This window comes from Balaenoptera acutorostrata, chromosome 14 (genome assembly GCF_949987535.1).
Source record: "Balaenoptera acutorostrata chromosome 14, mBalAcu1.1, whole genome shotgun sequence".
Lineage (NCBI taxonomy): Eukaryota > Metazoa > Chordata > Mammalia > Artiodactyla > Balaenopteridae > Balaenoptera > Balaenoptera acutorostrata.
Window position 1 is genome coordinate 15,490,603 of NC_080077.1, and position 13,695 is coordinate 15,504,297.

The 13,695-nt window shown below is 41.4% G+C and overlaps 1 protein-coding gene across 1 annotated transcript in view; it reads right to left on the reverse strand.

The window, feature by feature from the left end:
- Positions 1 to 13,695, reverse strand: part of MTHFD1L (methylenetetrahydrofolate dehydrogenase (NADP+ dependent) 1 like) — a 202,743-nt gene that overhangs the window by 62,342 nt on the left and 126,706 nt on the right. The window contains exons 22-24 of the mRNA XM_057527877.1: positions 12,821 to 12,862; positions 11,653 to 11,753; positions 10,927 to 11,104 (exon numbers count right to left, since the gene is read on the reverse strand). Coding sequence (XP_057383860.1) covers positions 10,927 to 11,104; positions 11,653 to 11,753; positions 12,821 to 12,862 — 321 coding nt within the window. The remainder of the gene's footprint in view (positions 1 to 10,926; positions 11,105 to 11,652; positions 11,754 to 12,820; positions 12,863 to 13,695) is intronic.

Sequence of the window (13,695 nt, forward strand, 5' to 3'; positions counted from 1 at the left end):
TTTATTTATTTATTTTTATTCTTTTGTTTTGTTTTTTAATTCTTATTTTATATTAGAGTATAGTTGATTTACAATGTTGTGCTAGTTTCAGGTGTACAGCAAAGTGATTCAGTTACACATATACATGTATCTGTTCTTTTTTTTTTTATTTTATTTTGATTTATTTATTTATTTATGGCTCTGTTGGGTCTTCGTTGCTGCATGTGGGCTTTCTCTAGTTGCGGCGAGCAGGGGCTACTCTTTCGTTGCAGTGCGCGGGCTTCTCATTGCAGTGGCTTCTCTCATTGTGGAGCACGGGCTCTAGGCACGCGGGCTTCAGTAGTTGCAGCACGCGGGCTCAGTAGTTGTGGCTCACGGGCTCTAGAGCACAGGCTCAGTATTTGTGGCACATGAGCTTAGTTGCTCCGCGGCATGTGGGATCTTCCCGGATCAGGGATCGAACCCGTGTTCCCTGCAATGGCAGGTGGATTCTCAACCACTGCGCCACCGGGGAAGCCCCCATGTATCTGTTCTTTTTCAAATTCTTTTCCCATTTAGGTTATTACAAATATTGAGCAGAGTTCCCTGTGTGGTATACTCTTAAACAGAACATTACAGCAATGCCAAAAGAGAGCAATATAGAGGAATAGGTGATTTTAATGATCTCACCCAAAGGAGGGGGAAGGACTGGCAGTGGCCTGAGCACTTGCTTGGCCTAATGATATGCATGTATGACACACCTGTTGTTCCTCCTGGCATGAAGTTACTCGCAAACCTCAGTGTGTTGTAAGACTAATATGAATGAACACGAGGTGCAGCCTGGCCTCTGTATTCCTGGGCAGGAGTCATACTTCCCTCATTCATCTACTGGAGCAGTGCTGTCAAGGAAAAATCTTCTGGTCTAAGATTAAAAGTCTCACTCAAGAGCGGAGTAAACTACTTTCATGAAAGGAAAAATAAATCATTTTCTGAAATAAAATGATTGCTAAGACAAATCCCTAAGCTCTCAGATCCTGGGGTGATTGGAAGCCTGTGCTGTTTTGAGTGATTTCCCCCTCCAGTCCTAAGGTTGTCGTTTTCCTTTTGAAGTGGTCTTTAATACACCTGTGATAATACTGAAATAATGTTGCTTGCTTTTCAGGCTGAGAAAATGGATGCTTTCCCTACTGAGTCCTCTCGTGTCATCTGAATTTAAGTCAGAAAGACCAAGGGACGGATGAAGTGATGGCAGAAGGTGACTAGCTAACACGTGGTGGGACACTGACAGTTCATTTTACATCCCTGTCTTTCTTGCTTGGCCCATAAGTTTGGATGAAATAATGCATTTCTAGAAAGTTTTGCCATAGTGACATTCCATTTTTTGTTAGAAGCACTTAAATGAAATTATAGGAATCCTTGTGACATGTACAAGTGAAATGGATATAGACCACTGTTTCTTTCTCATCAGGTGCTATTTCTAGCTTCAAGGAGACAAAGCTGCGGGATGCTTTGCCAGAATCACAAAGGGCTGAATAGGATGCATTGAGAAAGTTGGGCTGGATCTAACAATAGGTTCAGATCTGAAGAGACCTGTCAAACACAGATGGGTGAGGCAGCAGTAGGGGTAGGCCAAGGAGGTGAGTGATACACTGCTGGCCAAAGGAGTCTGGACAAAGAACCTAGAGGCCAGTGTTGGAGAACAATCTAGTTTTGATAGCGATCTAAGATGTGTTTGCAGAAGGATGTGGTATTGAGGCAGTGTGGGAATTTGGAGCTGAATCATGAAAAGGAGGCAAGAGGAGAAGAGGCTGATGAGGGAAGGGCTAGAAGCAGTTCAGCATGGATGACCAGAGCTCAACCATAAATAAGAAAGCAGCACATGAGAGCACAGGGAAGAGACACGGATTCTGAATGAGATACTTAACTGACTGGAAATATAAGGGACAGCTTCCTATAAAACAGGCCAAACATTCAATTGCACAAAAGGAGGAAAGGAGAGAGCTGAAGAAAGGACTGGTGGGAACAGGCAGACCAAGGGCAGGTCTGAGGACAGGCAGGAAAGAGCCAGAGGAGGTCAAAGGCCTTGAGAAGGAGACAACAGTAAAGGGATAAGGGCATAAAAAGAAAGGTTTGCAGGGCAGAAGTTGAGATACAGATGTAGAGAATGGACATATGAACACCAAGGGGGGAAAACTGCAGTGGGGTGGGGATGGTGGTGTGCTGAATTGGGCAATTGGGATTGACATGTATACACTGATGTGTATAAAACTGATGCCTAATAAGAACCTGCAGTATAAAAAAACAAACAAAACAACTAATACTAAACTTTCATTGGGTTATTTGTATGGAAATATGTTAATATAAATGTTTCAGACATTACATGAAATTTCTAAAAATCTTGTATTTGTATTTGTATGGAAATATGTATGGAAATATGTTAATATAAATGTTTCAGACATTACATGAAATTTCTAAAAATCCTATATGTTCTGGTATAATGTTATAAGTAATAATCCTAGTTATTACTTTAAAATGTATATCTCAGAAATAACTAATTTTCTTGTCAACTGCATTATTATGAACTTTCATCAAATCTTTAACCGTGGTCATTTTTAAGTCTTTTGTCATTTACAGACAGTTCTGGGTGTACTCTGATGATTTTGCAAATATGTTCCTATAAAAGGGTTTCATCTTCAAGAAATTCATGGAAAAGACTCTGACAAGTACAGGTTTCTGGTAACTGACTGTACTGCTGAACTGAATGAATAAGCATTTTCAGAACTCTAATGAAAAACTGATGAACTCATAAAAGTGCTAACAAAAGATCAAGATAAAAAAAAATTAATTACATGGGACTGAGTGAACTGATGAGGATGAGTATAATTTTTGTGACTTTCTGTCTGAATTAAAAAAAAAAAAATCCCACAAGGACTCAGAGGCAAAGAATATACAAATCAATTTTCACTGCAAAGTAAAGGAGCTGTTACAGTGGAGGATTACTGGACAGAATGTCAATACTATGACATAGTATGAGTGTGTTTCATGTTTGGTAATTGCAATCATTGTTGCTTTTGTTGTGGTCATCCATGTACAATGCTTGGTGTCAGTCTATTTATCTCTTGTAAAAATAAAATACAGTGTGTGTGTGTGAAAAAAAAAAAAAAAAAAGACACATGGGGCTTCCCTGGTAGCGCAGTGGTTGAGAATCTGCCTGCCAATGCAGGGGACACAGGTTCGAGCCCTGGTCTGGGAAGATCCTACATGCCGCAGAGCAACTAGGCCCGTGAGCCACAACTACTGAGCCTGCGCGTCTGGAGCCTGTGCTCCGCAACAAGAGAGGCCACGATAGTGAGAGGCCCACGCACTGCGATGAAGAGTGGCCCCCGCTTGCCACAACTAGAGAAAGCCCTCGCACAGAAACGAAGACCGAACACAGCCAAAAACTAAAATAAATAATTTTTTAAAAAGTGTTTAAAAAAAAAAAAAAAAAAAAGACACATGCACCCCAATGTTCATTGCAGCACTATTTACAATAGCCAGGTCATGGAAGCCACCTAAATGCCCATCGATAGATGAATGGGTAAAGGAGATGTGGTACATATATACGATGGAATATTACTCAGCCATAAAAATGAACGAAACTGGGTCATTTGTTGAGACGTGGATGTATGTAGAGACTGTCATACAGGGTGAAGTAAGTCAGAAAGAGAAAAACAAATATCGTATGTTAACGCATATATGTGGAACCTAGAAAAATGGTACAGATGAACCGGTTTGCAGGACAGAAACTGAGACACAGACATAGAGAACAAATGTATGGACACCAAGGGGGAAAAGCTGCATGGGGTGGGGTGGTGGTGTGATGAATTGGGTGATTGGGATTGACATGTATACACTGATGTGTATAAAATTGATGACTAATAAGAACCTGCTGTATAAAAAAATAAATAAAATTCAAAAATTCAAACAAAAACAAAACAAAAATTAATTAATTAATTAAAAATAGAAAAAGAAAGGTCATCCTTTCTCCTTAGACTGTTGTTTAGCAATTACTATGAAATACAAGACATACAGAGATGTATGTTTTAAGTTCTATGAATTAAAACTACATATATAGTATTTATGTATACATTTTTATATATTCTAAATACATGGAACTGTATATATTTAAAAATGATTAAAATGGAAAATTTCATTTTACATATATTTTTTACCACAATTAAAAAAACTATACACATACACACACAAACACATATACTCTATATACATACATACAAGTACTTATACATACGCATTTTTATTTATTTCCTTAAAATTTGAGGCTCTGTTTGCTGGCTGATGCCCGGAGTCCAATTAAAGGATAACTCAAAACCCTACCAACAACTGGTTTGAATCCTTAAAAAATATAACATACATAATTCCTCAATAATCAATGAACTCCCTCACCCCTCGATCCCCTGCCAGCAGGGGAGAAAACACTCCTAAACACACAGGCAGTGAAAGTGCAATAGTTCAGAAATCTGCGGTGCTGGCTGTGGCCCTAGATGGAGTCTTCCTGGCCTGTTTTGATCTCCCTTGATTCTAGCCCTGCTGTGATCAAGAGAATGGCTTCACACAAGGAACAGGAAAGACCTTTTAATAAAAACAAACACCATCTTCTCATGCTGTCAAGGTTACACCTCTAAATGTTTACAAGTTTAGAGGAAGGATATGGAGGGATGTGGAGATGGTTTTCAACCTTTACTCCTGATTTAACAAACAATATTCAGATGGACTCTCGGTGACATACATTCTTTGCAGAAGCTACTGACTTTCTATTAAATCACTAATAGCTCCCAATTCTAACGGAGAAAGAATGCTAAATGTCTTGCTTTAATTTGGGAGTGCCTTTCTTTCCTGGTGCACTAGGGGCTGCTAATTGCTGGTTTTAACACACTTGAACAGGAAACCAACCCTGGAGCCCGACCTCCAGGTTACCTGAGTTACTAGACAATTCTTGAAGGTCAATTCAGGAAACCCCCTCTCTTCCTGAAGTGAAAGTGACAGAAGGAAGAGCTAACATAGATTACCAGCCTCCTATGTCCCAGCATTTTACTCCAGGACATTTCATTTGGTCCTCACAGCAACTGGGTGAAGTTGGTGTTAATATCAGACACTATTTTATAGATTAGGAAGCTGAGGCTCAGAGAGTTGTCCACATTTATATCCATAGTGGGAGGTCCCATCGAGATTTGAACTCTATTTGCAAATGGAGTTACCGACAACGGATTAGTCTCCAAAATATACAAACAGCTCATATACCTCTATGTCAAAAAAACAAACAACCCAATCAAAAATGGGCAGAAGCTCTAAATAGATATTTCTCCAAAGAAGACATACAGATGGCAAAAAGCACATGGAAAGATGCTCAACGTCACTAATTATCAGAGAAATGCAAATAAAAATTACAGTGAGCTATCACCTCACACAGGTCAAAATGACCATCATCAAAAAGTCTACAAACAGTAAATGCTGGAGAGGGTGTGGAGAAAAGGGAACCCTCTTGCACTGTTGGTGGGAAATGTAAATTGGTACAGCCACTATGGAGAACGGTATGGAGGTTCCTTAAAAAACTAAAAATAGAGTTACTCCTGGGCATATATCAGGAAAAGATGAAAACTCTAATTAGAAAAGATACACGCACCCCAAAGTTCATAGCAGCATTATTTACAATAGCCAAGACATGGAAGCAACCTAAATGTCCACCGAAAGAGGAATGGATAAATAAGATATGTGGTACATATATACAACGGAATACCACTCAACCATAAAAAAGAATGAAATAATGCCATCTGCAGCAACATGGATGGACCTAGAGATTATCATACTGAAGTAAGTCAGAAAAAGAAAGACAAATAACATGATATTGCTTCCATGTGGAATCTAAATAAATGACACAAATCAACTTATTTACAAAACAGAGACAGATTCACAGCCATGGAAAACAAACTTATGGTTACCAAAGGGGCAAGGGAAGGGGGAGGGATAAATTAGGAGTTTGGGATGAACATACATCCACTACTCCATATAAAACAGATAACCAGCAAGGACCTACTGTATAGCACAGGGAACTCTACTCAAAATTCTGTGACAACCTGTATGAGAAAAGAATCTAGAAAAGAATGAATATCTGTATATGTATAACAATTACTTTACTGTACACCTGAAACTAACACAACATTGTAAATCAACTATACTCCAATTAAAAAAAATAAAAAGATGTGAACTCAATTCTGAATGACCCCTTTAAGTAATACATTACTTCGTCCATCAAGTGTCCATTTGTCATGGGGCACGTCCCTCACCTTCTCTGAACTCCTATTTCTGCATGTAAGATACAGAGTTGAGCTCACACACCCCATGGGATTGGATCAGATATACTTGAAATTATGTATGGAAGAGGGATTTGTTAGCTAATAAAGTGTAAATACAGATTCTCTTTTTTCATCTGCTATACTGTTTTCCTGGGTGCTTGCAGATATGGAGATATATTGGTCACCTGTAAAGATATAATTGCCAAAAGTAATAATGGAAAAGATAGGTTTTGGGGAGGACTTCTAACTGCTCCTTAAAAGGAAAGGGGGCTATGATCATCATTAACGGTTGAGAGGAAATGACGCAGTGTAGTTCAAGTCTAAATATATCAATTCTCACAGGATAAACTTCCTCTCAATAATTAGGCCACTGCCTCCTATTCCGTATTTAAAAAATTATTATTCTGGGAGATTGGGATTGACATATATACACTAATATGTATAAAATAGATAACTAATAAGAACCTGCTATATAAAAAATTTTTTTTTTATTCTGAAATAATCAACAGCCACCTCTAGTACCATGAACAAAAGTTGCCTCCTCTTGAATTAGAAGCTACTCTGGTAAAAGAGGTGCAGAATTTTCTCTAGAGAACAGTGACAGCTTCCCTCAATTTTTCAAAGTTCAGCACAGACTCCCGAGTCAGAAGAGCAGCTTGTTTCTCGCTTTAACTAATGGAACCGTCATCAGAAGGCCTCATGCTCTGCGAGTTGTCCGGCCTTACAGTGTCACTGAGGTCAGGTAAACACTATTTCTCTCTAGCTGTTCCTCTTTCCATTTGGGGGTTTGAGGCGATTTCTACTCCCCACACAAAAGCAATCATGCCCTGTGCTCCGACACTATTTCCAATTTCTCCAATGAGCTCAGGTGTCTTTCTTCTGTAACACGAGACTGGGGCGGGGCTGGAGCAGGAACTAAGATGCCATCAATCCTACGCTGAATACATTCTTGGTGGAATAGAGTCTGGGATGATAGCAAAAGGCACACAGAAGCCCAGTTTGTGCAGAGAAGCAAAGGCAGCAGCATGTTTTATCCAAAAGCATTTTGTCACTTCTTTTTTTCCTGTAGGGCAGTCTGATACCTAATTGAGCTGTCCAGCATCAAAGGGCTAGTCGTGGGGGGAAAACAAAGGGAATTAAAGGGTTTCAAGAAAACCATTATTACTTAAATAAAAATTAAAAACAAAAAAGAAAGAAAAAAAAGAAGAAGAAAACCATTACTTAGTCCACAAAGGCTCACCAACACTGACTATGCACGTAATTGTGGCGGGAGGGAGGTTGAGCTCTGTTACCGCCTGCAACGATGACTTCAGATTTCTACACCATTACAAGACAAGATTGTAAATGGTCTTATATTATCGAAGATCGACTCGCCAGCGTGAGCGACAGAGCTATCAAGGAGACAGTCCCTAGTGAGCCAGAGGCAGCAACAGCTCTTTTCATAAACTGTCATGTAGCAATAATAGGCTGCACTGCTGATTCTTTAAGAAGCAATTATGCAGCTCACATCTAATTTCTGTGTTCTAAGAAAAGGGAATTGTGTATGGCAAAGGAGGCAAGAATCCTATCAAATATGACTTTAGACCACATTATTATAAAATTGTTCCCCTTTTCACAGAAGAGCAGACATTTTAACAGCATTATCTCCACAAAAAATGGGAATTCAGGAAAAAAAAATTATGATATTGGTGGAAAGGAAAAGGGTTCATTTTAGGGATAGTACATGTTTAAGACAGCACAACTCACAAAACATTGCTTCTATTTACTGACCTTTTCACTTTGGATGGTTTCCTTGAAAAAGCCACACTTTGTGAAATCATTCGTTTAAAATCTGCCATTGCGGGGCTTCCCTGGTGGCGCAGTGGTTAAGAATCCGCCTGCCAATGCAGGGGACCCGGGTTCCAGCCCTGGTCCAGGAAGACCCCACATGCCGAAAAGCAACTAAGCCCGTGCACCACAACTACTGAGCCTGCGCTCTAGAGCCCGCGAGCCACAACTACTGAAGCCCGCGCACCTAGAGCTCGTGCTCCACAGCAAGAGAAGCCACCGCAATGAGAAGCCCACACACTGCAACGATGAATAGCCCCCGCTCGGCGCAACTAGAGAAAGCCCGTGTGCAGCAACGAAGACCCAACGCAGCCAAAAATAAATAAATAAATAAATAAATAAATTTATTAAAAACAAACAAACAAACAAACAAAAAAACTGCCATTGCCACTCAGAGTGGGGTGGCTCACGATCAGAGTGGGCCGGTGGTCGGAGGGTTTCCTGACAGTTGTTTGTGTAAAAGGGCCAAGGGCTGCACCAATTCATGAGGGCTGCACCCTCATGACCTAATCACCCTCAACCCAGCAAGGCTTCCCTGGGCATCAAGGCCCAGGAAGGAACACAAGATTACCTTGGCCAGCCACCATCTGAGTTGGCTTCCTTCCCCGTGATGAGCCCACTGCAGGGCTGCATCTATATTATGCCCAGCATCTCCAAAGAACAGTTTCTAATTAGGACATCTTTCTTCCTGTAGAACCCAAGCCCACCGCCCTCCCCACTGCCACATCCTGCCCCCAGTTGATCACCACCACCTCTATAAGACAGAACATTAGGGTCTCTCATAAAATGACCTTTGAACACGACACACTTTTTCTGAGCTAACCATCCCAATTCATTCCTGAAATCCTTCCTCCCACAGTTACCAACTACCTGCAGTGACCCCATCTGGCATGGATGCTTTGCCCATCATGGTCCTTCCTCTTCAGGTGGGTCACTCAGTTGTTGCCCATTTGAGAGGAATCCCCCCATCCCAACTGCCACTTCTGAACACAGTACTGGATTCTGAATGACAGAGTAGGATGATGGCCTCCATCATTCCACACACACTCCCCCAGCTCTGCCTCTGTCTGGCTGTGGGACATAGGGTAGGTTACTTAACCTCTTTTTGCTTTAGTTTCCTTGTATGTAAAATATGGGAAAAGCAACAGTTTCTACCCGTCGGGGAAGTAAGGACTAAAGAAGTTAACAAGCACAAAGTGCCCGTATGCCTGGCAGACAACAAGTCCTCCTTAGACGTAAAGTTATCATCGTGTTCTTCATGATGTAACTCTAGACTCAAGACTAACGGAATTTGTGAGGGATGAAGGAACCAGAGAAGCCACCAGTTTGAAGCCTGAGCACTCTGGCAACCAGGAACTACCTATGAGAACAAATCCAACAGCCAGAGCTGGAGCCAGCAAATCCAGAATGGAGATGTTTGGGTGGCAGCAAAGATGAACCAAGAAGAGTGAGATCCCGAGAAGTTCAGATATTCTGACTGAACCCTCATTATCCAGCTGTGTTTAAAAAATATACTAGACAATCCAGCAACTCCTCTTCAGCGTATATGCCCAAAAGAACTGGAAGCAGTTTTACACACATGTTCATAGCAGCATTATTTATAATAGCCAAGAGGTGGAAGCAACCCAAGTGGCCACTGACAGGTGAATGGATAGCAAAAAAGTGGCATAAACATACAATGGACTGTTGTTCAGCCTTAAGAAGGAAAGAAGTTCTGACATATGCAATAACGTGGGTGAACCTTGAGGACATTATGCTAAGTAAGTGCTATGGACTGAATGTGCCCCCCCAAATTGGTATGTTGAAGCCTAATTTCCAATGGGATGATATATTAGCACCTGAGGCCTTTGCGAGTGATTAGGTTGATGTCATTAGGAGATGGGGCTCTGGGGTGATTAGGTCATGTGGGTGCACCTCTCATGAATGGGATTAGTGCTCTTATAAAAAGACAACCTAGAGAGATCCCTCCCCACTTCCACCATATGAGGATACAGTGAGAAGACTCCCATCTATGAAATAAGAAGCAGGCCCTCACCAGACATCTAATCTGCTGATGCCCTGATCTTAGACTTCCTAGCCTCCAAAACTATGAGTAGTAAATTTGTTGTTTATAAGCCACCCAGTACTATGGTATTCCTTATAGCAGCCTGAAAGGACTGAGACAGTGACTAAGCCAGTCAAACAAGGGACAAACTTTACGGCTTACTGGTATCAGAGAGCCAGCAACAGAGGAGAAGGAGAAATGGGGAGTTAGTGTTTAACAGGCACAGAGTTTCGATTTTGCCATTTGAAAAGACCTATGGAGAAGGAGGGTGGTTGCACAACAATGTGAAGCTACTTAACACTAGTAAACTATTCACCTAAAAATGGTAAAGATGGTCAATTTTATGTTATGATGTATTTTACCACAATTCAAAAAATTTAAAAAATATACGAGGCATAGCTCAAGAAAACCATGGTGCAAATGGGCTATAGCAGAAACGGACAAGGAAAATACTGCCCGTGATATCCCATGCCTTATGAAGTTGCTCAAAAGTCTTGTTCCTGTGCAAACCCTGTTGAACCCTGTACTCCAAAACCCCTCTGCACTGAGTGTAGAGCACAGGCTTGGAGGCAAGGAGCTGGGGCCCCTTGGCAATAGGACCTCGTCAGATGGCTTAACCTCTTTAACCTTCGGTTTCTTCTGCAGAGCTGTTGTGACAACCCATGTGAAGCTCTCAGCGCTGGCCTGGCATACAGTTAAGGTGCCAGACCCGTCAGGCACCATTATAATTGTGCTGGATCTTACCTGCACATCATACAGGAATTGGAAACGACTCTTTTTACTTGCAGCTTCTCTCACAGCCTGAGCCAGGTCCACCGACCCTTTCCCACCAATCGACCAGTGATAGCAGGGCACTGCATTAAAGGCGCCAGCCTGCTTTGCAAGCTCGCACACCAAGTCAATCTCCGCTCGGGTGTCGGTCCTGGTGATGAAAATGTTTGTGGTTTTGCATCTGTATTCATTTAGCAATGTTTTTAAAGAAAGACTAACTGCTTATACAGAACTTTGCTCCCAAACACTGAATATATTTTAAACATCAAAAGTGGTTACACTGTGCTTAAATAAATCAGACCTTAAGAAAAGCATGGGGGAAAAATCCTCTCCAACATGACTCAAATATTTCAAGTTGTTAAGGGTTTTACTGAGAAAATTCCATAACATATCCCTTTGATCATCCACAGTCTTTCCGTCAGAAATGCTGGGTGGAATTAAGAAGAAGAAGAAGAAAAAAAAAAAGCCAAAGAAATGGTAACTCACTATATAGATTTCACTTCCCTGATAACATTTGAAAACATTTCTGCTAAAGTAAAACCAATTCAAAGAAAATCAAACAAATAGAATGAGCAGAGTATTTCTCTATACTTTTAGATGAAGCAGAGAAAAGGTCAAACATTCTCAAAACACAAATGCAGTTAGTTCACAGGGTGGCCCAGCGATATGACCACGTCTGAAGTAGGACACTTGACTTACTTGAAGACATTCAGAGCCACGACAACAGGGACCCCGAAGAGGTGAGCAATCTGAATTTGCTTCTCTAGGTTACAGCAGCCATCTGCCACCAGCTGGAGGTTCTGTAAGAAAACCAGGCCCCCATGTATCACCTCCCATCCAACCTGCCAAACTACACAGGCAGGCCCAGTCTGGCAGGTTTTGGGTCTATCTATACTCACATTATACGTTATACTCAAGCCATCAATCACTTTTTCCCTCCAAGAAAAGATGGCTGCAGAAGGAGGAGGCTCATTTTCCAAATAAAGTCTAAAATTATTCTAGATCCAATGGCATATGTGGGTCTTGAGCCAGGCAGCTATTTCTGCTGCAGACTGGTGGCCAGGACGTCAGCAACATGCCCACGCTCTGTGCGCTGGTGGACCAGAAGGCGTAAGGTCCCGGGAGGGCGACGAGCACCGTCCAGCTATTCCCTGCTCAAGTCCCTGGCGCCACCCGTAGGAGTTAAGAGGTACTGTTGCCAGTCAATCAAAGTCTATTTACTCAAGCAAGTCATAAAGCCAATTGTATATCTTCCAAAAGTCAGTATCTGCCACACCAAAAGAATACATGGTGGGGGGCTTCCTTGGTGGCGCAGTGGTTGAGAATCTGCCTGCTAATGCAGAGGACACGGGTTTGAGCCCTGGTCTGGGAAGATCCCACATGCCGCGGAGCAACCGGGCCCGCGAGCCACAACTACTGAGCCTGTGTGTCTGGAGCCTGTGCTCCGCAACAAGAGAGGCCGTGATAGTGAGGGGCCCGTGCACCGCGATGAAGAGTGGCCCACACTTGCCGCAACTAGAGGAAGCCCTCGCACAGAAATGAAGACCCAACACAGCCAAAAATAAAAAATATAAAAATAAATAAATAAATAAAAGATTACTATTAAAAAAAAAAAAAGAATACATGGATGTAAGAGTCCTGCTCTGATGGCTGCCCAGGGGGTAGGAACTGGACAGAAAGCCTACACCCATCTTTTCTTAAGATTGGAGAGTTAACTGAATGGATTTTATCCCTTCCCCCACCCATCTCCTCTTGGATTATTAGAAAAGCACTTTTCTAAGAGGCCACTGGTGGAGGACCTATTCCCTGACTGAGATTCAACTGCTAGTCAATGGTTAACTGGATTTGAATAATTCTTCACTCTTACCTCTTCCGTATATTCTTTTTTAAGAGGGATCCCAGCAGTTACCTGAGATAAGAAAAGACAAAAATTAAGAATAATCCTATCAAACTGTTCACTCTGATTAAGATCTGAAAGAAAAACAAATCATGGTCCCTTTTGGGGAAGGTTCATTTAAAAAACACATTTTGTGCTTTTAAACCAGTAACTGGCAGCCCTGGCTGAACATAAAGTCTTGTGGGTGCTTTTAAAAATCACTGATGCTTGAGCTCCACCCTGACCAATTAAACCAGGATTGCTGGGAGTGGGACCCAGGATCAGTGATGGTTAAAAACTTCTCAGGTGATTCTAATTTGAGCTAATATTAAGAACTTTCATACTGTTGCCCATTATCCTAGCATAAAAGGGAACTCACAGTATGATTAATACCTGATTTATACAGAGTGCATAATCGTTCTAAATAAATTCTAAGTCATTTAAAAATAATTGCCATTAATTTTTCCCTTTTTTTGGCCTAGTTTCTTACAGAAGCCGATGGGGTTGGCAGTTTAAAGATAAGGAAACTGAAGGTGACAGAAGGCAGGTATCTTGCCCACAGTTACACAGCAAATGAGAGGCAGAACAGGGGCATGAGTATAATAGGGTTCTGAAACCCCAATTTAGTGCCTTTTCACAGTTCCCCATTGTTTTTTTTTTTTTGTCTATAGCCTGCAACTGGTTTCAGTGAGAAACCCTAGACAACATTTTAATTCACTGAGGACGTGGTGACTTACTTTCCTCTCAGCGAAAGAGGTCTTGAGAATATTAGAAATCCTTTGAAAAGTTACCTCTATGACAGATTGTTTTTTGAGATTGTGAGGAAACATCATAAGGTATTTTCAGATGGGTTTTTTTTTTCAGCA